Source organism: Bos indicus x Bos taurus, chromosome X (assembly GCF_003369695.1).
Source record: "Bos indicus x Bos taurus breed Angus x Brahman F1 hybrid chromosome X, Bos_hybrid_MaternalHap_v2.0, whole genome shotgun sequence".
Lineage (NCBI taxonomy): Eukaryota > Metazoa > Chordata > Mammalia > Artiodactyla > Bovidae > Bos > Bos indicus x Bos taurus.
This window is the reverse complement of record NC_040105.1, coordinates 77,425,150-77,449,692: the sequence shown is the minus strand read 5'-3', so window position 1 is coordinate 77,449,692 and position 24,543 is coordinate 77,425,150. Positions and strand designations below refer to the sequence as shown.

Genomic DNA, 24,543 nt, shown 5'->3' with positions numbered 1-24,543 from the left:
AAAGCATAATTTATTAAATTAATTTACCAGCCTTCCAAATATAATAAGACTGAATAATTTCTTTATGGTAGCACCAGACTAGTCTTTGTGCAAATACACCAATTTGCCTTTTGAATATCTACCATCTGGGCATCTGAATCAAGTGACTACCTATATTACTATCAATAAGGATGCTAAAGATATAAGATATATGTGTGTGTGTGTGTGTGTGTGTGTGTGTGTGTGTGTGTGTGTGTGTATTCCTACTTGGGTGAATTTCAGCCAGTTTATAAAACTTCTCAGTACACGCTTTTATCTTAAAAGCTAATCCATTTACCTAGTAAGCTTCATTCTGTTTCATTTGCTGATGTCATCAGACTTGAATAGGGTAAAGGGAAGGGGAAAAAACTAGCCTATATTCAGAACCAGGAACAAGACAGTGTGCACTAACTATATTCTCAAAATGATTCTAGTATTATTAGCTCCAGCCTAAAAACACTAAAAGTTGGTATAAAAGCATCTTTCAGACATGAGAGCATTTCTACACTGCTGATGGATGTGTAATTGGTATGGCATTTTGGGAAATCAGTTGGACAGTGCATATTAAAATGAATAATGCACATACTCTGTGTCCTAGCAATCCCACTTTGTGGGATTCTAGAGAAATACTCACCATAGCACAGTGAAAACCTGGAAACAATTTTAAGATGCATAGGTAAACAAACTATCAAATGAACATTATGCAACACTATAATAAATATATATATATATTCATTCATTAATTTATTTTTAAATATTTTAAACTCTTTATTATTATTATTATTTACTTTACAATATTGTATTGGTTCTGCCACACATAGACATGAATCCGCCACAGGCATACACGTGTTCCCCATCCTGAACCCCCCTCCCACCTCCCTCCCCATACCATCCCTCTGGGTCATCCCAGTGCACCAGCCCCAAGCATCCTGTATCGAACCTGGACTGGAAACTCATTTCTTATATGATATTATACATGTTTTAGTGCCATTCCCCGAAGTCGTCCCACCCACTCCCTCTCCCACAGAGTCCAAAAGACTGTTCTATACATCTGTGTCTCTTTTGCTGTCTTGCATACAGGATTATCATTACCATCTTCCTAATTCCATATATATGCGTTAGTATACTGTATTGGTGTTTTTCTTTCTCGCTTACCTCACTCTGTATAATAGGCTCCAGTTTCATCCACCTCATTAGAGCTGATTCAAATGTATTCTTTTTAATGGCTGAGTAATAATGAATTAAGACACATCTAATCTATAAGATATATTATTTGGCTTACATTGCAGAATAATACAAGCAGTAAATATCATTTATACATATATATTTATATATTATTTGGCTTACATTGCAGAATAATACAAGCAGTAAATATCATTTAATGAAGGGAGGATGGTTAAGGGAAGATCTTTGACTTTATTTGTATAATTTTTATGTTGGAATGTTTTCATGTACTATTGTATAACTAAAAATCACCTTTTTTTGTTTTTCTGAACCTGCTCCTATTTGATCTGTGTGCCACCTCCACCTGTATTTGGTTGTATTTGTAACCATTTTCCTAAAGTGAAGACCATGTACCTGTTTGGTCTACAATCTTTAATTCTCAGCATTTGTTTGAGCAATTATCCTTAGCTACCAGCAGGAAATCTGGGAACATGTTCAAAGGCTGCCTTGAAGTATTAAGCTTGCAGTATTGCTGTTGATGTAACAGAGGGAGGAGAGATGAAAATGTTACAAGTTGAACCAAAAGAAAACCCATAGTGTGTGGAAAGTTTGGCCCTTTGAGTAAATACATCATTTTGTTTTAAGAACAGCATGGTATATATAACATAGTTTTGTTTTAAGAACAGCAAATGTGTGTGTGTGTGTATTGTTTTAAGAACAGAATGTTAAACATTATATATATATATATATATATATATATATATAATATATATTTTATATAGACATTATATATATTATATAGTGAGTGAAGTCGCTCAGTCATGTCCAACTCTTTGCAATCCCATGGACTGTAGCCTACCAGGCTTCTCCATCCATGGGATTCTCCAGGCAAGAATACTGGAGTGGGTTACCATTTCCTTCTCCAGGGAATCTTTCCGACCCAGGTATTGAACCTGGGTCTCCCGCATTGGAGGCAGAAACTTTAACCTCTGAGCCACCAGGGGAGCCCCAATATATATATATAATATAGCTATACTTTGGTATGAGTTTGTCAGTTTTCCCCTTGTAAGTCTGTGATTCTAAGTTTTAATACCTCCTGATATGCCAGCAAATTTGGAAAACTCAGCAGTGGCCACAGGACTGGAAAAGGTCAGTTTTCACTCCAATCCCAAAGAGAGGCAATGCCAAAGAATGCTCAAACTACTGCACAATTGCACTCATCTCACACGCTAGTATAGTAATGCTCAAAATTCTCCAAGCCAGGCTTCAGCAATATGTGAACCGTGAACTTCCTGATGTTCAAGCTGGTTTTAGAAAAGGCAGAGGAACCAGAGATCAAATTGCCAACATCTGCTGGATCATGGAGAAAGCAAGAGAGTTCCAGAAAAACATCTATTTCTGCTTTATTGACTATGCCAAAGCCTTTGACTGTGTGGATCACAATAAACTGTGGAAAATTCTTCAAGAGATGGGAATACCAGACCACCTGACCTGCCTCTTGAGAAATTTGTATGCAGGTCAGGAAGCAACAGTTAGAACTGGACATGTAAAAACAGACTGGTTCCAAATAGGAAAAGGAGTATGTCAAGGCTGTATACTGTCACCCTGTTTATTTAACTTATATGCAGAGTACATCATGAGAAACGCTGGGCTGGAAGAAACACAAGCTGGAATCAAGATTGCCAGGAGAAATATCAATAACCTCAGATATGCAGATCACACCACCCTTATGGCAGAAAGTGAAGAGGAACTAAAAAGCTTCTTGATGAAAGTGAAAGTGGAGAGTGAAAAAGTTGGCTTAAAGCTCAACATTCAGAAAGTGAAGATCATGGCATCGATCCCATCACTTCATGGGAAATAGATGGGGAAACAGTGGAAGCAGTGTCAGACTTTATTTTTCTGGGCTCCAAAATCACTACAGATAGTGACTGCTGCCATGAAATTAAAAGACACTTACTCCTTGGAAGGAAAGTCATGACCAACCTAGATAGCATATTCAAAAGCAGAGACATTACTTTGCCAACAAAGGTCCGTCTAGTCAAGGCTATGGTTTTTCCTGTGGTCGTGTATGGATGTGAGAGCTGGACTGTGAAGAAGGCTGAGCACCGAAGAATTGATGCTTTTGAAGTGTGGTGTTGGAGAAGACTCTTGAGAGTCCCTTGGACTCCAAGGAGATCCGACCAGTCCATTCTGAAGGAGATCAGCCCTGGGATTTCTCTGGAAGGAATGATGCTAAAGCTGAAACTCCAGTACTTTGGCCACTTCATGAGAAGAGTTGACTCATTGGAAAAGACTCTGATGCTGGGAGGGATTGGGGGCAGGAGGAGGAGGGGACGACAGAGGATGACATGGCTGGATGGCATCACTGACTCGATGGACGTGAGTCTCAGTGAACTCCGGGAGTTGGTGATGGACAGGGAGGCCTGGCGTGCTGTGTTTCATGGGTTTGCAAGGAGTCGGACATGACTGAGCGACTGATCTGATCTGAAGACAAAATATTTTTAATCGTTTAAGAACTATATCCTGGAGTTGTGTCAATTAGATGAAATCGAGTAATGCTATCAATTTTTTGCACACTTATAAAGCTATGCAGTTTGTTGATTTGGGGAAAATATAATGAATACCAGCATAATTGATGGAGTGATCATTTTATCTAGTCATTATTAAAAATCATACTCTTACTTTTATGGATCATTTTTTAACATCAGAACCTACTCTTTGAGATTAAACTAGAAGCAGATCACACAAAGCATAATTTAAAATCAGCTTGAAGTACTCTAACAGCAGTAGTCTTAGTTGAGTTTTCAAAGATAATTTCCTATATTGGTTTTTGGATTTTTTTACATTTAATGTTTTTGATAAATTTTAAATGTTGTTAATTGCAGACATATAATAACATTGATGGATGTTATGTAGAGTTCTCAAAAAAGTAAAAAAAGAATGCAAACTAAAAGTGCAAGAAGTGTGTATTGTTATGAAAGCATTCTAGAAATTATATTTCATTAGATTACTTGGAATAGTGACAAAGGAATTCAGTAATGTGCTTTTGTAAAGATGGACAGTGTCTAAGTAAGCACTTAATAAAGTTCTTATTTCTGGCAAACTGGGTTATTGTAAAAATAAAGGAAATAATAATAATACTTTAACAACCTAAGACGTTTAAATGACACTGCTCAGTAATGATTTCTGAACCCTCTTTTGTTTCTCTCCACAGGAACTTCATTCTCCAACTCTGAAAATATCTACTTGTGTCCCAGGCACTCTACATATAACCCCAAATACTGAACAGGTAAAATAAATTATGTATTATGTTAGATTATTTTCTTTTTGCATAAACCCTGCTTGAATGTTTAATTGATCTTTCAGTTCAGTTCAGTTCAGTCTCTCAGGCGTGTCCGACTCTGTGACCTCATGAATCGCAGCACCCTCCATAAAGCTTTACACATTCACCAAAAATCAGGAGCATAAACTGGAAAGGAGAGTCACATATGAAAATCAGTTCAACCTGTTTTAAAAGAATGTGAAACAAGTGCTAAAAAAGTCTGTGAATTGAGATTTTTCAACTTTATTGTCTACTCAATCTGATTGCTTTTGGTTTGAGTGAAGTTTATTTTTAGCCAACGATATCCCACTAATTATGCATATTTTAAAGATCCTTGATTTGAGCAGAAATAAAGTACCTAGTTCTTGGATTGATTGAGGGTGTGGCTTTGTGAATGATACTACTGTACTTTGACATCTAGAGAGAATAATTTACAGGATTAGAACTCGCCCTTCTCCAAGGTGCATGATTTGAAAGACACGCAAGATCATGTTCCCTTAATCTTTATGACATAATAATAATACTTTTTAAGATTATTTTTGAATGTATATATTATATCTGCAAAAGGTATCTGTAATAATAATTAAATGCTGTATTAGCAAATATGTGTTTAACAAGTGAGTCCCATATATTAAAAAGTAAATTCTAAGCAAATAAACCATAAAAGATCCTAAGTTTGTTAGTACATAGGAGGGGAGTATAAAGCTTTCAGGATTTGGAGGATAGGAAGGAGAAAGATACTGTTCTAGAAAGCATGCCTACCCAGCTTGAGGTATCACGATGTGAACTTGAATAGTGAAGGGAAAAATGGACAAAAACTGTTCTCTAGGTCTGGGATACAGTATGGAAAAGGTTATATTATGCAGAACACATAAGATTATTGAAGAAAAGTTTGCTTACCATGTCCCAATTCAGTCTAGCTTAGACCTAGGTCAGTTAGAGTCATGCATTTATTCAGCGAACATTTGCTGAGTGACAAATATGTACTAAATATTGCACAAAGATGAATTAGAACCAGTCACTATTCTCAAAGAACTCACAGACTAGCACGGGTCACACACCTAACAAAACATATAGCAGTGGAATAAAGGCCACAGTTGAGTTAGAAGTTTAGCCCCACAGGACCACCAAGAAAGGATTAGCTCAGAAAACTAAGTCCACTTAAATCACAAAGCTGTTTACTACACTCAAACCCAGTCATAAAATTCCATTTATTGCTATTTTTCATAATGAAGGACTTTAGAATTAGGTTTGCTGTTTGTTTTACTTCTGATAACAAAAATATGTTTATGGTAGAAAAATTAGGAAACACAAAAGCATATAAAGAAATAATATAATTCACTTATGATTCCCTCCCCTACTCAGAGATACTACTCTCAGTATTTTGCTGTGTTTTCTTTTGTTCAAATAAAAAATTAAGATCATACCTTATATGTAGTTTTATATCTTCATTCTCACTTAACTTTATATACCATGAGTTTTTTAATGTAAATTTGTAGTATCAAGACCATTATTTTGATGGCTACATATTTCAGCTTGAGAATGATCATTTAATCTTTCCTGTTTCCGTAGGAAAATGCTCCTTCTACTGCACTCTCATCAGCATTATTATTTTAACATTTCCAGTTAAAATATGGTATTCTTTTGTTATGATTATTTGATTCCTAGCTTGTTTGAATATTGTTTGTTATAGCTTGGAATATAGCTTATTTTTGTTGTTTGTTAATCATTTGCTTTTTTCTTTTCTGTTTTCATACCATCTGTTCATTTTTCTAACAGTGTGAAGATTTTTTTCTCACCAAGGTATAAAAACCTTTATATTGATACCAACTCTTTTTCCTTCAAAAGCTTTCAAATTACTTTGTTCTAGTGTTTTGTCTCCCTTTTAACTTTATTTGTGGCCCTCCCCTGTCACCACATTGAAGATTTAAATGTTTCAGAGTACACACAGTCAGTTTTTTCTTTGTGTCTCCTTTCATGTCCTTTCCAAACAGAAGATCTGATTAATAAATACTAAACTATATTTTCTTCTAATCATGTGGGGGCATTTTAAATGAAAAGAATATTTTAAAAGTCTCATCAAACATATTAATAGTTTGAAATGTGTGATGAATTACTAGGCAATGAGTATAGCAGAAATACCTAGCATGTTGCTGAGCACATAAACATTTGCTTTCATGTATGTTTTTGAGACCAAAATTAACCAAAATATAAATTCATATGTCATCACTCATGTAAGCAATTTTTAAAATTTCACTTTGAAAATTGCTCTGTATTATTATTCATGGCTCCAAGGTCACTAAATAACTCTGATTATATGTGGCTTTTATCTTTTCTTCACAGGAACTCCATTCTCCAACAGTGAAAGTTACTACATATCCTCAAACCACTATAAGGCGATATATAGTGCAAAGTCCTGAACAGGTAAACTATATCATGCAAACTCTTATCTCAATCTATAATTCCTCAGAAGTTGATAACTTAAACAAGAAGGGTGAGTTAGTTACTAGATTCCTAAAATCAGATTGTTGGACTTTCTTTCAGTTATAAAGTTAATTTCTAATTATTATTATAAAAAATTCATCATTAGTTCCAGACAGCCATTTGCCTCAGAGATGCAACAGTTCTAAGTAGCATGGAAATTCTTGGGTTATAAAGTTTTCTGCTTCTATATTCTTTTTTTTTATTTTTTTTAATTTTTTATTATTATTATTCTTTTTTTTACTTTACAATATTGTATTGGTTTTGCCATACATCAACATGCATCCGCCACGGGTGTACACATGTTCCCGATCCTGAATCCCCCTCCCACCTCCCTCCCCATACCATCCCTCTGGGTCATCCCAGTGCACCAGCCCCAAGCTTCCTGTATCCTGCATCGAACCTGGACTGGCGATTTGTTTCATATATGATATTATACATGTTTTAATGCCATTCTCCCAAATCATCCCCCCCCACCCCCCGCCACAGAGTCCAAAAGACTGTTCTATACATCTGTGTCTCTTTTGCTGTCTCACATACAGGGCTGTCGTTACCATCTTTCTAAATTCCATATATATACATTAGTATACTGTAATGGTGTTTTTCTTTCTGGCTTACTTCACTCTGTATAATAGGCTCCAGTGTCATCCACCTCATTAGAACTGATTCAAATGTAATCTTTTTAATGGCTGAATAATACTCCATTGTGCTTCTATATTCTATATTCTTGTGCTACTAAGGGTTTTTGTGCACTTTGAACCAAAGTAAAAAGGGACAAAGTGGTCCACAGGCTTCATATAAAACTATCACTGGTTGCATTGGGGGTTGCAGTATTTAGTCAAATTAGATTTGCCATTGAGATATTTGCTAGGAAGAAGAAAATGCAAATTCAGAAGTTCAAAAATATCTCCATGTGTTTGTTTACTATGGTGTATGAACTTTTGTGCCTAGCAATGAGGTCTTCTAAAAATTACATTATTATATTTTCTATAAAGATATATAACTTTATATTATACAAACTAGGATATTATTTTCAGTCTCGTTTTGAGGAGAAAATTAAGAAAACAATTTTCCCCACAGTAATAAGCCTTGCTCAACACACACACAGACACACACACAGCCTTACTTTAGCTGCAACAGGAAGTTCTACTATAGGGTTATAAGCGCATAAGGTTCACAGAGTGCCCCAGATAATACTGTAGGAGTTTTTTTGCTTTTCTCTTTATTTTCCTACTACTGCAGGAAATAATTCTCTCACAAAATAAAACTGATTATTTGCTTCAGCTGTGGAAAGCAAGGTGTTAAATCAAGGTAATACAGTTGGTACTAGTCTAGTTGGGTGGGGAGGATGTACTACTCTCCTGCTTGTTTCTATCTCCTCTCTTCTTTATTCATTTAAAAATCATCTTCTCACGTCTCTTTAACTAGAGAGGCTGTTAGTTGTGCATGTGTGCTTGTGTGAGTCTACCAGCATACAGGCTTTGGAGGGGGTGACTGTTTTGGATATTTGCTTGAGTTTTCAAATATCTATGTAAATATCAAGAAAGAATGTGATTACAGTAAAGCATCTGCTTTCTCATCAAGAATCAAGTGTTTAAGCAACAAATCTGAAAAATATGTGTGGGGAAAGGGAGACATCAGGAGGGCCTTGGAGATTAGACTGTGCCTCTTTTTACAAATTGGCTAATCACTTTACGCTTTCCTCTTTTTACTCTCACTCTATTTTCTTTTCACAAACAAACTGGGGAATATGCATACTTGGATGCATATTACACTTGATATCCCTGGCTCTAAAAGAATTAGTTCTAGATAGCACTTTTTTTTTTTCCCATGATGTGAGAATTGTTGTGCTTGCCTAAGACATAGACAGAGAGGTTTTAAATATTGAATCATTTGAATTCCAACCCTCTTTGCCAGCGATTCTTATGTGACTCTGAATGCATTCTTGTTCTTTAGTTAATGAATTAATATTTATTGGCTATACATTCCATGCTCTGCAATTTACATATTTTATCCCATTTGGTCATAAAAAAGTGAGAAAACAGAAGCAGAGAGGTTGACAGTTATTCGGTGACTTTTTATCAATTGCCTAGTATGTACAAACAATGGCCCCAAGCCCTGGAGATAGAGCAGTGAACAAAACAAGTTCTTAACTGGCCCCAAACCATTAGTTAGAAAACAGCAGAGTTGCAACTGAAATTTAACAATGAAGATGTAGGAAAGAAATATTTGCAAATTAAAGACCATTGATGATCTAAGTGAATTAAGATTCAGAGACCCACACATGTACCATCTCCCTCCCCCATCCTCCCCAGCTACACTGTAATCAAAAAAGCAGAGAAATTCGAAGAATGTATGCAAGTGCATATTTGTAACACGAAGCCTGCCTCTTATTATGGTTGTGTTCAACTGTAAAGAAGTAAATAGTTGCTCAGGGAGAAGATCCAGCAGCAGGTTAAAGAAAAATGATCATTTTAGCTTTAACATTTTAAGCTTTTAACTCTTTCCATTATTTAGAGATAAAAAAAATTTTAATCCCCATACTTTGTGTACAAAAATAATCTAACTGGTTTTGCAGAACGGCTTGAAAATCCTGTCTAGATATATTTTATTTACCTAAGTATATGCTTTTTTGTTTGTTCTTTTAAATTCCTTCAGGAGAAGATTCTTGCTTAATTACAATATTTATAATGATCTGAACCTCTTAAATGGTAACTTCATTCTCTTTCACCTTCCAGTTTGTCTAATCTTTACTTCTTCTCCCTGTAATTAAACTGATATCAATCGTTTGTCTCATGATTTCCTTTTAATTCTGTTCAGCCTTTTTATTTTTGATTGTACCTGATCTTTCTTATTTTCCATTTCTTGTCATTTTAGTCAAGCAATTTATCCATTCTGGTATATATCATGACTCAGAAATGGGGAAATACGTTTGTTCCGTCAGTAGATAGAAACCAATTGATGTTAATCAATTTCATTAATTTTCCACTTGCAGAGCTCCTACTGTGGGAAAGGTTTATATAGACTTCAAATTGGAAAATACAAGGAAAATAAAACATGGTTCCTGAACCAAAGGTGCTTACATTTCCTCTCAGAAAGGGACTAAGATATGTCCATATACAACTCCATAAAGTATACAGTGGGGTGTATGATAGATTCCATGAGAGAAATACAAATGATGTCTTATTGAAGTTCAGAGGCTGGAGGTAATATTTGTTTGGGGGGCAATCAGAGAAGGATTTATTGTGGTATTTAAGGAATTATTACAATGAACATTATTATTAGTATCATTTTACTAGTACGGAAACAAAAGCTTAAGTAAATGTGACTTGCTTAGGTCTTTTGACTAAATATCACTATCTTTTCTGATAGTTATACTCAAGGTAGTTTTGACAAATTTTGAGAACAGATACTGCTGCTGCTGCTGCTGCTGCTAAGTCACTTCAGTCATGTCCAACTCTGTGCGACCCCATAGATGGCAACCCACCAGGCTCCGCCATGCCTGAGATTCTCTAGACAAGAACACTGGAGTGGATTTGGGATTAAAAGAAGAAAGTCAAATACGACAAATTTTTCAGTTTGAGACACTGGGAACATGGTAGCCCAATTAAAAAGTAAGAAGTAGGGGAGAAGAGAAGCTGGTTTCAAAAAGGGGAAGATTGTCAGCTCTGTTTGGACCAGTAACATTTGAGGTGCATGCCAGGGAAGATGTCCAACAGGCAGTTAAAAAGTGACTTGAGAAAGGTCACATTTGTGATAGAGACACAGGAGTTGATTCCCAAAAGGCAGTTAAAAATGGACTTGAGAAAGGTCACATTTGTGATAGAGACATAGGAGTTCTTCCTCTTAAAGTTACCTTCATAGCTATGGGAATGAGTAAGATCAATGAGGGATAATAGAAAGGGTTGAGGTCAGAACCTAAAATGTCTACTCTAAAGGAACAGAAGGAAGGAGACACTTTCACAGGCAGAGAATCTGTCAGAGAAGAATGTGAATGCTGAATAATTGAAGCAAATAGAGTAAAGGGGTGGTCGACCATCTCAAATGACCAAAGGACCAAGAAGGGTGAGGTTTGAAAATAGAGTTTGACCATTAAGAAAGTAATGGTGATGTTTGAGAGAGCAGTTTTGGTATATACATGGAGGCAAAGTCCAGATGCAAAATGTTAGTGGATGACTAAATCAGGAAATGGAGATAATAAGCGAGGTTACTTTCCTAAAAAGGATATTGGTCAAAGGAAGAGAGACAGGATAGTAGCTAAAGGAGTAAATAGAATCTTGGAGACCCGAGATTTATAGACAGAAAGAAATAACTAATAGGAAGGAAAAGTAAAGATGCAACAGAGAAAGGGAAGAAAGGTGAAACAATTCTGGAAGAGTTGAGTGGATAGGATTCCAGGTACAGATAGAGAAGTGACTTCCAGATAAAAGAGGTATATGTTATTATATAATGAGTGGAAGGAGCAGAAACTGAGATTTTTGAAGTGGGGCAGAAAATGGAGGAATTTCATTGGATATGCTGCAGGAAGGGGGATTAGTTTCCTGGTTGTCTTTAGCCCATCATTCTAACTCAGAGTCCTTCCTAGTGGTGCAGCTAAGATGGATGCCAGCGAGAAGGATTCTGGGAACTGGTCGGACATGTGTTGTCTCCTATTGACCTTTCTCTAACTCTTCCAGTTGGTGGTGGCTTATTAGTTATGTGTTCCTTACGAGGACCTCCTGTCATAAAACAGCTTGTGCAAATGGTTACTATGGTGCCTGGACAGGGTGGGAGGTTTCAGTGTGCTTCCCCTACAGATAGATTGGCTTGGTTTTCTCAGCGAGTAAAAGGAGAATGAAGGAACATGAACATGGGGCACTGAGGAAAAGAAAATGACTTGTAACCATAGTTACAGAGAACTTAGTGAATACAAGTATGACCATGAATGTTGGAGAGCCTTTTAAAATTCGTTAACTTTGTACTGAGCCACATCAGCAAATCTTTATTAAAATGTTCTCCAGCAAGGTTTCATGGCCTGGGAACAGTAAAGTAGATGCTGGGGATTATGTACTTTGTTAGATGTGAGAATTATTCTCAGAGGTCCTAAAAGTAACAATTAAACACCTTTGAAAACACCTGTTAATTTTTCAGGTGGATTTGGCACCAATTCAAATATACAGGTAGAAAAAAAAAAAAAAAAGCTGCCAAAATAGTAAAACTATCAACTCATCTGTTAGAAATCCAAGACTTTTGATAAATTTTGCTGACCTGTTTTATGCAAAGTGATTTATTAATATTAATATTTGTTTTTTTTTAATAGATTGGGACTTCCCAGGTGGCTCAGTGGTAAAGAATCTATCTACCTGCCAATGCAGGAGCCAAGGAGATGCACATTAGATCCCTGGGTCAGGAAGATCCCCTGGAGGAGGAAATGGCAACCACTCCAGTAACACTGCCGGGTTAAATCCCATGGTCAGAGGAGACTGGCAGGCTACAGTCCATGGGATCACAGAGTCGGAAATGACTGAGCATGCATGCACACACTCTGATTGATTTGATGAAAATATATTTCCATAAATTTAGAAGTTTTTTTTTTCAGTAGGTCATTTAAAATAAGTCCAACTTACAGTTTAGGGAGACTCAACACTGCTAGCACCCAAGTCATTTTTCTTCTTAAAAAATAATAATGGCTCAGCTTTCAGAGTAAATTTTAGTTCACAGAGAAGAAAATTTATACTTTTGCTAAATTTTCCCCCTTTTCAGATCAGATCAGATCAGATCAGTCGCTCAGTCGTGTCTGACTCTTTGCGACCCTATGAATCGCAGCATGCCAGGCCTCCCTGTCCATCACCAACTCCCGGAGTTCACTGAGACTCACGTCCATCGAGTCAGTGATGCCATCCAGCCATCTCATCCTCTGTCATCCCCTTCTCCTCCTTCCCCCAATCCCTCCCAGCATCAGAGTCTTTTCCAATGAGTCAACTCTTCGCATGAGGTGGCCAAAGTACTGGAGTCAAAGAAATCCCAGGGCTGATCTCCTTCAGAATGGACTGGTTGGATCTCCTTGCAGACCAAGGGACTCTCAAGAGTCTTCTCCAACACCACAGTTCAAAAGCATCAATTCTTCAGCACTCAGCCTTCTTCACAGTCCAACTCTCACATCCATACATGACCACAGGAAAAACCATAGCCTTGACTAGATGAACCTTTGTAGGCAAAATAATGTCTCTGCTTTTGAATATGCTATCTAGGTTGCTCATAACTTTCCTTCCAAGGAGTAAGATGCTTATATCCTTAAGATAGAAGTTCATATCATCCTTTTTCATCTAATCATTTGTTCATTCACTATAGAGTATTCAAGATGGATAAAGTTCCTACACTCAACAAGCTTACTTTTGTATATTTTTAAACTTGATATCTTAGAAAAGTTCTATCAAGATTTTCATAAATTATTTTAAAATTCAGTATTGATTTTAAATATTACTGTATTAATCAAAATCAATGCTTTTTGTACATTGCAATGACAGATTAAAGGTAATTTAGCATACATTATTTTGTTTAGCATAAAGTAGTACCCTGCATTACTATCCCTATGAAAAAGGGACTGAGCTTCAGAGAAGGTAATGTAGGTAAGAGAGGCAGAACTGAATACATGTTTTATTAGTGCAGAATTTTTTCTATTACACTTTGAAAGTGAAAGTGTGAAAGTGTTAGTCACTTAGTCACATCCAACTCTTTGCAAAAAGAGCCTGCCAAGCTTCCCTGTCCATTGAATTCTCCAGGCAAGAATACTGGAGTGGGTTGCCATTCCCTTCTCCAGGGGACCTTCCCAACCCAGGGACTGAACCTGGGTCTCCTGAATTGTAGGCAGATTCTTTACCATCTAAGCTACCAGGGATATTTTCACTAATTTTAATAATCAAATCCAATAGATTTGTAGTACTTCAAATACAATCTACTTTGTAATTCTTACCTGTTGACCTCCCTGAAGCATTTATACCTTCACTCACCTTATTGCTTCCTGAAAATTTCTCTTCTTTTGACTATATGGCATTTTTCACTTATGATTCTCATACTTCTGAAGATTTGTCTAGTTATGTCCCTGATATTCTTTTGCCTTCTCAGCAATTGCATGGTTTTAACTACAACTTCTATACATATGATTCTGAAATCTAGAACAGTAGTCATGAAATCCCCACCCATTTCCAGACATGTGTTTTCAACTGTGTGGTGTAAAAAAGTCTTTTTACTAGTTATTTGCAGTAAGTTAACGTGTGTTTGGGCTTCCCCTGTGGCTCAGAAGTAAAGAATCTGCCTACAATGCAGGAAACACAGGTTTGATCCCTAAGTTGGGAAGGTCCCCTGGAAGAGGGCATGCATGGCAACCCACTCCAGTACTCTTACCTGGAGAATTGGACAGGACTGAAGCGACTTAGCATGCATGCACATATGAGGAATACAAACGTGAATCAGACCTAGATTCTTAACTGGAGCACATAAAACTCCATGTGTCTCCACTTTTACTGTTTTGTTGTTGTTGTTGTTGTTGAGACTGTTGGCCATATAGTAGATTCCTCAGGTTCAAGATCTCAGAGTCATAGTTGAAAAGTACTGTACTTAATTATGTAGGATAATTTTCTAATTGGTCTCTTTATCTGTTTTATTTCCATTTACCGATTACGGTTTCTAAAGTGGACTTATGTCCGACTCTGTGCCATCCCATAGACGGCAGCCCAATAGGCTCCTCTGTCCCTGGGATTCTGCAGGCAAGAATACTGGAGTGGATTGCCATTTCCTTCTCCAGTTCAAATCACAGCCCTGTTTAAAAGCATGCAAAGGTATCTCACTGTCTACAGAACCATGCTCCATCTGCCAAGTATATCCCCTACATTTAAATTTACACTTTTCCAACCTTGATGTCCTGACTTATTCTATTGTCTCCATTTCAAATACCATTTTCTTTCATCTCCTTATATTCAAAGCCCACCTAAACCTTCTCTCAAATGCTTTCTGAGACAAGTAACCACCCCGAATGTTACCAGATGCAACTTGATTTTTCTTCTCCTGAATTCCATCCCATATTATTTCTCTGTACTTTTTATTGTCACTTGTCTCTTTTTACCTTGTATTATAAATATTTGTGTTCACATATTATCTAGACCAGGGATTAGCAAACTTTTCCTATAAAAGGCCATATAGTATGTATTCCAGGCTTTGTTGCCCACAGAGGGTCTTGGTCTTCTTTCCTTTTACTCATAGTCGTTTAAAATATAAATATCATTTTTAGCTTGCATGCATGCATTCTAAGTTGCTTCTGTCGTGTCTGACTCTTTGCACCTCCATGGACTGTCGCCCGCCAGGCTCCATGGGAATCACTAGGCAGGAATGCTGGAGTGGGTTGTCATTCTTTTCTCCCGGGGATATCCCCAACCCAGAGATCAAATCTGGGTCTCCTGCATTACAGGCAGATTCTTTACCATCTGAGCCACCAGGAAAGCCTATTATAAATATAGGCTGCTGGCTACAGTTTGAACCCTGATCAATATTCAGTCCTCCTAATAATAATCTAACTTTGATTCATTCCTTATAATACTTAGAAAACTATGTTGCGCATAGTAAGCTCTGAAACGTGTTACATGAATGTAAACATGTGTTATGTGTATCACCAAAGAGGATTTTTTTTTTTTTACAAAAACAAACACAAAATAGTTCCTAGGGTAATTTAAAAAAAAATATCCATTTTTCAGTTCAGTTCAGTTCAGTTCAGTCACTAATTTGTGTCCGACTCTTTGCGACCTCATGAATTGCAGCACGCCTGGCCTCCCTGTCCATCACCAAATCCTGGAGTTCACCCAAACTCATGTCCATTGAGTCAGTTATGCTATCCAGCCATCTCATACTCTGTCGTCCCCTTCTGCTCCTGCCCCCAATCCCTCCCAGCATCAGAGTCTTTTCCAATGAGTCAACTCTTCGCATGAGGTGGCCAAAGTACTGGAGTTTCAGCTTTAGCATCATTCCTTCCAAAGAAATCCCAGGGCTGATCTCCTTTAGGATGGACTGGTTGGATCTCCTTGCAGTCCAAGGGACTCTCAAGAGTCTTCTCCAACACCACAGCTCAAAAGCATCAATTCTTTGGTGCTCATCTTTCTTTACAGTCCAAATCTCACATCCATACATGACCACAGGAAAAACCAAAGCCTTGACTAGACAGATCTTTGTTGGCAAAGTAATGTCTCTGCTTTTGAATATGCTATCTAGGTTGATCATAACTTTCCTTCCAAGGAGAAAGCATCTTTTAATTTCATGGCTGCAATCACTATTTGCAGTGATTTTGGACCCCCCCAAAATAAAGTCTGACACTGTTTCCACTGTTTCCCCATCTATTTGCCATGAAGTGATGGGACCAGATGCCATGATCTTAGTTTTCTGAATGTTAAGCTATAAGCCAACTTTTTCACTCTCCTCTTTCACTTTCATCAAGAGGCTTTTTAGTTCCTCTTCACTTTCTGCCATAAGAGTGGTGTCATCTGCATATTTGAGGTTACTGATATTTCTCCCAGCAATCTTGATTCCAGCTTGTGCTTCCTCCAGCCCAGCGTTTCTCATGATGTACTCTGCATATCAGTTAAATAAGCAGAGTGACAATATACAGCCTTGACATACTCCTTTTCCTATTTGGAACCAGTCTGTTGTTCCATGTCCAATTCTAACTGTTGCTTCCTGATCTGTATATAGGTTTTTCAAGAGGCAGGTCAGGTAGTCTGGTACTCCCCTGTCTTTCAGAATTTTCAACAGTTTATTGTGGTCCACACAGTCAAAGGCTTTGGCATAGTCAATAAAGCAGAAATAGATGTTTTCCTGGAACTCTCTTGCTTTCTCCATGATCCAGCAGATGTTGGCAATTTGATCTCTGGTTCCTCTGCCTTTTCTAAAACCAGCTTGAACATCAGGAAGTTCATGGTTCACATATTGCTGAAGCCTGGCTTGGAGAATTTTGAGCATTACTTTACTAGCATGTGAGATGAGTGCAATTGTGTGGTAGTTTGAGCATTCTTTGGCATTGTCTTTCTTTGGAATTGGAATGAAAACTGACCTTTTCCAGTCCTGTGGCCACTGCTGAGTTTTCCAAATTTCCTGGCATATTGAGTGCAGCACTTTCACAGCATCATCTTTCAGGATTTGAAATAGCTCAACTGGGATTCCATCATCTCCACTAGCTTTGTTCGTAGTGACGCTTTCTAAGGCCCACTTGACTTAACATTCCAGTATGTCTGACTCTAGGTGAGTGATCACACCATTGTGATTATCTTGGTCATGAGGATCTTTTTTGTACAGTTCTTCTGTGTATTCTTGCCACCTCTTCTTAATATTTTCTGCTTCTGTTAGGTCCATACCATTTCTGTCCTTTATTGAGCCCATCTTTGCATGAACTTTTCGCTTTGTATCTCTAATTTTCTTGAAGAGATCTCTAGTATTTCCCATTCTATTGTTTTCCTTTATTTCTTGCATTGATCGCTGAGGCTTTCTTATCTCTTCTTGCTATTCTTTGGAACTCTGCACTCAGATGCTTATATCTTTCCTTTTCTCCTTTGCTTTTCACTTCTCTTCTTTCCACAGCTATTTGTAAGGCCTCCCCAGACAGCCATTTTGCTTTTTTGCATTTCTTTTCCATGGGGATGGTCTTGATCCCTGTCTCCTGTACAATGTCACGAACCTCCATCCATAGTTCATCAGGCACTCTATCTATCAGATCTAGTCCCTTAAATCTATTTCTCACTTCCACTGTATAATCATAAGGGATTTGATTTAGGTCATACCTGAATGGTCTAGTGGTTTTCCCTACTTTCTTCAATTTAAGTCTAACTTTGGCAATAAGGAGTTCATGATCTGAGCCACAGTCAGCTCCCGGTCTTGTTTTTGCTGATTGCATAGAGCTTCTCCATCTTTGGCTGCAAAGAATATAATCAATCTGATTTTGGTGTTGACCATCTGGTGATGTTCATGTGTTGAGTCTTCTCTTGTGTTGTTGGAAGAGGGTTTTTGCTATGACCAGTGCATTCTCTTGGCAAAACTCTATTAGCCATTTCCCTGCTTCATTCTATATTCCAAGGCTAAATTTGCTTGTTACCCCAGGTGTTTCTTGACTTCCTGCTTTTGCATTCCAGTCCCCTATAAAGAAAAGGACATCTTTTTTGGGTGTTAGTTCTAAAAAGTCTTGTAGGTCTTTATAGAACCGTTCATCTTCAGCTTCTTCAGCATTACTGGTTGGGGCATAGACTTGGATTACTGTGATATTGAATGGTTTGCCTTGGAAACGAACAGAGATCATTCTGTCATTTTTGAGATTGCATCCAAGTACCGCATTTTGGACTCTTTTGTTGACCATGATGCCTACTCCATTTCTTCTAACGGATTCCTGCCCACAGTAGTTGATACAATGGTCATCTGAGTTAAAGTCACCCATTCCAGTCCCTTTTAGTTTGCTGATTCCTATAATGTTGATGTTCACTCTTGCCATCTCCTGTTTGACTACTTCCAGTTTGCCTTGATTCATGGATCTAACATTCCAGGTTCCTATGCAATATTGCTCTTTACAGCATCAGACCCCGCTTCTATCACCAGTCACATCCACAACAGGGTATTGTTTTTGCTTTGGCTCCATCCCTTCATTCTTTCTGGAGTTATTTCTCCACTGATCTCCAGTAACATATTGGGCACCTACTGACCTGGGGAGTTCCTCTTCAGTATCCTATCATACTGCCTTTTCATACTGTTCATGGGGTTCTCAAGGCAAGAATACTGAAATGGTTTGCCATTCCCTTCTCCAGTGGACCACATTCTGTCATACCTCTCCACCATGACCTGCCCGTCTTGGGTGGCCCCACATGGCATTGCTTAGTTTCATTGTGTTAGACAAGGCTGTGGTCCATGTGATTAGATTGACTAGTTTTCTGTGATTATGGTTTGTGTGTCTGCCCTCTGATGCCTCTCGCAACACCTACTGTCTTACTTGGGTTTCTCTTACCTTGGAAGTGGGGTATCTCTTCACAGCTGCTCCAGCAAAGCACAGCTGCTGGTCCTTACCTTGGACAAGGGGTATCTCCTCACAGTCCCCGCTCCTGACCTTGAACGTGGAGTAGCTCCTCTAGGCCTTCCTGCGCCAGCTGTGACAGACCATATCCATTTTTTATTTAATAATATCCATTTTTAGATTTAATAATTTATTAGTTAGCCAAAATGAATCACTTATATGTTTGTTTTACCAAAGTATCTCAGGAACATTTAGATAGAGCACTCTTTATCCAAACTTGAATACAAGAAATATATATTGTGGGTTCAAGAGTGCCTTGCCTTCTAATAACCAGAACAACCAGTATTTTAGTTCAATTGTTCTAAATTTTTTTTAAATAGCTGACCACAAAAATGCTGTCATATTTTGTTGATTTCGAAATGGTCCTAAACACATTAACTGGTAATGGGTTTAGCCAATCCCCTTCTATACTGTTCCTCTGTATTGCAAAAAAAAAAGAATGCAATTTTTTGTTTGTAACAAAATAACCATACCCACCCCCCACCCCCCAGCCCCATATAAGTGAAAAGTAATGAAAGCCAAAAGAAAAGAGAAGAGTATAGTACACATTACAATTATTTTGGACTCCTGGTCTGATTCTTATTAGCCCTTCCCTGGTTTCTTTCAGGTCTTGGACATGTCACCAGCCTTTGTTCCATTGCCTGACATATTATAATCATAAGAAAGAATTGTACACTACACTTCATTTCAAGGGCACCCAGATTGAATTTCAAAAAAAAAAAAAAAAACTTTAATATAGGCTCAGTGGTGCTAAATTATGTTTATTTTGCATTTCCCCAAAGATAGTTTCACATCAAAAGAAACTTTCCAGTAAACCCAGTTTAGATGTGGTTGACCTCATGCCTGTCTACCTCCATAGGAAACATTATATTTCGGCTTAGAAACAGAAAAAAAATCTTTCCCACCCCTTTCCAACTTCCCCCAAACACTGTTAGGCCTAGTAAAATGTAGTGGGAAATACAGATTATTCTGTTTGAGAAAATATATTATTTTTATTACTACATCCTTATATTTCTCAGAACCTTATTGGGATGTGATTTCCTTTTTTCCTAACATCTGCCACTACCTTGGTGTTTATTGGAGAATGCATATTTGCTTAAGTTCAGTTTCTTCCGAAAGTTAACCTACAAAGCAAAATGCAACTTTTACTGTCTTTGTAGGAACCTCTGTCGCCATTCCTAAGAGGAGGCCATTTCTTTCCAGGAAATAATGTTATTTATGAAAAAACCATAAGAAAAGTGGAGAAGCTAAATATGGATCAGGTATGTGAAATTTGTTTTAAGGCTTATTTTATAAGTGTGTACTTTTGAATTATAAATATTTTAATAGAGTTAAAATGACATTCAATTTTCAAGTGCCAGGTGAGACCACTATTAGTCATAATAATACTTCTTTATATTTACAGCCCTTCATATCATCCTTAACGATTTCATTTCCATTTCTTCATTTAAAGTATTGTCCCCATTTTACTAAAAGAGAAACTGAAATGAAGACATGCCCAGTCATGGAAAAAATTAATGGTAGAATCTGAACTTAATATAGATATCTCAGTGTTTTGTACATTTCTTTTAAACTAGGCTCACAAAAATAATAATTTAAAACATTGTAATTTTTTCTTAATTAACTTAATATGAAATGAATTTCTAAATGAACACTATGAACAGATGGGAAAATACTGTATACTGTAAAAGATCTAGAAAATGAAAGCTTGAAGTCAGGTTTTTGAAATTCCATTAATCTTAACTGAGACCAAGTACAGAGTAGAAAACTACAACAGGGTGATAGTAATTCCATGGCATTTAGAGCTCCTCCCTCCTTGTGCCCTTCCATCCTTAAAACAGAGTTGTTACTGAAACCAGTAGAGGTTTCACATTGACCTGCTCAATGGGTACAACCATGCTCAGGCCAGACAAAGCCTGGGATTTATCTCTTGAACTAGGTTAGTGCAATAGCTTCTTAGGCCTTTGGTAGCAAAGTACTGCAATCTGAGTGGCTTGAAACAACAGAAATTTATTGTCTCACAGTTCTGGAGACCAAAACTATGAAATAACCACATTGGAAGGGCCATGATTCCTCTAAAACCTCTATGGAAGGAACTCTTCCCTTCCTATCTCCTAGTTTCAAGCTTGGAGAATGCATATTTGCTTAAGTTCAGTTTCCTCCAAAAAGTTAACTTGCAAAGCAAAATGCAACTTTTACTGTCTTTGTAGGAACCTCTGTCGCCATTCCTAAGAGGAGGCCATTTCTTTGGCCTCAGGCTTGTAAATGCATAATTTTAATTCTCCATTGTCACATAGCATCCTCCCTGTGTGTCTTCATGTGGTTTTCCCTCTGTGTATGTTTGTCTCTGTGTCCAAATTTCCCCTTTTCATGAGGACACCAGTCATGCTTGATTAGGACTTATTCTAATAACCTCATTTTAACTTGATTACTTCTGTAAAGACCCTGTTTCCAAGTAAGTTCACATTCTGAAGTACTGGGAGTACTGGGAGTTAGGACTTAAACGATTTTTTGGGGGAGGTACAATTCAACCCATAACAGGTAGTTAAATATTATCAAATGAATTTTGATGACAAAATCATTTTTTTCTCATATACAAATGAAACATTACAATATACTAAATTCTCCTTTTTCATTTTTCTTGGCATGAGAACATATTTTGTTTTTATTATCATTTAGGGGCAGTTGTTACCCAGTTCATTGGAACTAATATATTATTTATTCATTTGATACCCAGTAATAATGAAATAGAGTAAGCTCTCAGAATCATAAACATCCAAATCTTTAAGATTCTGGTCTGCTTCAAAAATTGGATATAGTCTGAAGGACTTAGTATAGTATATATTAAACACATATTTTCCAGTTTCTGTATATTATGAGACAAAACAGAAACATTTCATGAAATGTCAGTTTTTCAAAAGACACTTTCTTTAAGCTACTGGGTTATAACATCTATTCTTTATCTAACTGAACTCCCAAAACAGTAAGCTTGACAATTTTAAATAGTAAGGAATTTGTTTTTTTTTTTTAATTTAAATTTATTTATTTTAATTAGAGGCTAATTACTTTACAATATTGTATTGGTTTTGCCATACATCAACATGAATCCGCCACAGGTGTACACGTGTTCCCAATCCTGAACCCCCCTCCCACCTCCCTCCCCAGGTTCGATGCAAGATACAGTAAGGAATTTCTGAGATACATCATTTCACACTGCTTCCAACTTCTTGTTTCAAAAAGAATATACAGCTTTTCTAAATCTTGGCCCTAGAAAAAATATTGAATATCCTGTACATTATTATTGCTACATATCTGGAACAATTAAAGATGTGTTCAGTGAACATTGCTGCTAGTTACTATAATATCAATAGCTAAATTACTATTAACTTGACTATTTACTTTTATATGTCCACTATTCTTATTAATGACTTAAATGATTTGGGAGTTTTGGAACTGCCATAGGAGACTGCCTAAGGTAAAAAGGAACCATGCATATGAAAATACAATTGCTCTGACCTAGCTTAGTTTCCTCAGTGACAGAAACATAATGGGATGAACTGGATAAAGCTAGAGTCTGGATGAATCTGCTTAATGCCATCTTGAAGTGAAATGAAGTGAAAGTCACTCAGTCATGTTGGACTCTTTGCAACCCCATGGACTATACAGTCCATGGAATTCTCCAGGCCAGAATACTGGAGTAGGTAGCCTTTCCCTTCTCCAGGGGATCTTCCCAATCCAGGAATTGAACTGGAGTCTTCTGTATTGCAGGTGGATTCTTTACCAAACTGAGCTATCAGGGAAGCCAATGTCATCATGAGACTAATTCAAATAGGACTAGCTTTTAGAAGATGGAACCTGTCCAAAAAAGAGGTCTTTATAATAGGATGGTAAAGTAATGCCAGTGGCAAGATAATTATCCAATTCATATGAATCAAACCTGGGTCTCCTGCATTGCAGGCAGATTCTTTACCATCAGAGCCACAAGGGAAGTCTATAAATTGTACTCTGTGTATTTTTTTCTTAAGCAAAGAAGAGAAATATATGGTAAGATATATGGTAAATCAGAAATGTTTGAACTTTTGTACATTAAAAACTCAGCTTGTGATATGTCACAAAAGTATGAGAAACATGAATATCTTGCTTCGGAAAAATAATTTTAGCAGTCAGATATGAGGACTGAAAACTGAAAACCTGCTAAGACTTCAGTGGTACCAGGTAGTGGTTCACAGGCCAAATAGGTTTAGGAAAACCACAAGACATCTCAGATGGAGAGACTGTCAGCATTCCATTCAAGAGTCAACTGATACATTAATAAGGAAAGATGGTTGAGAAATGGGTTTTGTTTTCTTTACTGTCATTTCAAAGTTTTTCCTCATCTGTTAAAGGACACATTTCCATCCCCTCCCCCCACCAGGAGGAATTTTATTTCAGTAATGTACTAGCTCCTCACTGGGTGAAATTTTTCTCCAACTATCACCCTGACTTTTCCTAATCTAGTGTATAAAGGTATTTTGTAACATAAAAGAACAAAATTTTCATACCAAAAATTTGTACAAAAGCTAGATAATACACAGTCAGACTTCTAAACTGTAGAGATCTTAGTGCTAGTATATTTGTAAAGAAGATTCTATTTGAAAACAGCTTGAAGAAAATGATTCTATGAACTGATTCTGTGACCTGTATTTATATGTTTAACAAGGCAGTTCCTACTTGTAAAATGTGTTTCTTAATACATATTTTTTCCAAAATATTTTATATACATGAAAAGATATTTGTAAACATGATAAAATTTCAAAGCATAAAAATATAAAAGGTACAAAAAAAGTGCAAAAAGAGAAAATATATATAGTGCAAAAAATCCTCTCTGTCCTGATCCTCTTTTCCCTCAGTTCCTCTTCCCAGAAGCAGTCATTCTTAATGTGTTTTTGTTTCATGCATGTATTTAAAAGCAGTTGTATATGTTTGTAAGTATACATGTGTGTACATTAAAAATATACACAAGGAGTATACTATATTCATTCTTATGCATATTGTTTCTTCAATTAATACAGTTTGAAAATTGTTCCATATAAAAATTTTAAAATTTGAAGTGCCTTATTTCATTAACATAGGTCACCTTTTCACAGTCAAAAGGAAATAGAGCATTGAATTTATACTTTCAAAGTTAATTGTATGTGCATGAATGTAGCATTATGATTCAAACAGAGCATTTTTTCTTTGGGTGAAAGTTTTTTGAAAACTGGTTTTCAGGTATCTGTTTCCAAAATAGAATAGAACAAAATAACATAGAAAATTCAAACATACCTGAAATCTTCAAAACTAAAATAACCAAATATCTTTTCTTATTCTGTGCTCAACACTTATCAGAAACAAAATCACAGTAAATAAGCAAACAGATAACAAAGATTTAGTTTAAAACAAGTTCCAAAATACTTTGAAGACAGTACAAATTCAGTCTAATGGTCTGAAAGAACTCTGAGCAAGAAGT

The 24,543-nt window shown here is 36.8% G+C and overlaps 1 protein-coding gene across 1 annotated transcript in view; it reads left to right on the top strand.

Annotated features, from left to right (window-relative positions):
* Positions 1–24,543, top strand: part of POF1B (POF1B, actin binding protein) — a 100,287-nt gene that overhangs the window by 25,852 nt on the left and 49,892 nt on the right. The window contains 3 exon segments of the mRNA XM_027534638.1: positions 4,397–4,471; positions 6,848–6,928; positions 20,216–20,317. Of these exon segments, the coding sequence (XP_027390439.1) occupies positions 4,397–4,471; positions 6,848–6,928; positions 20,216–20,317 (258 nt within the window).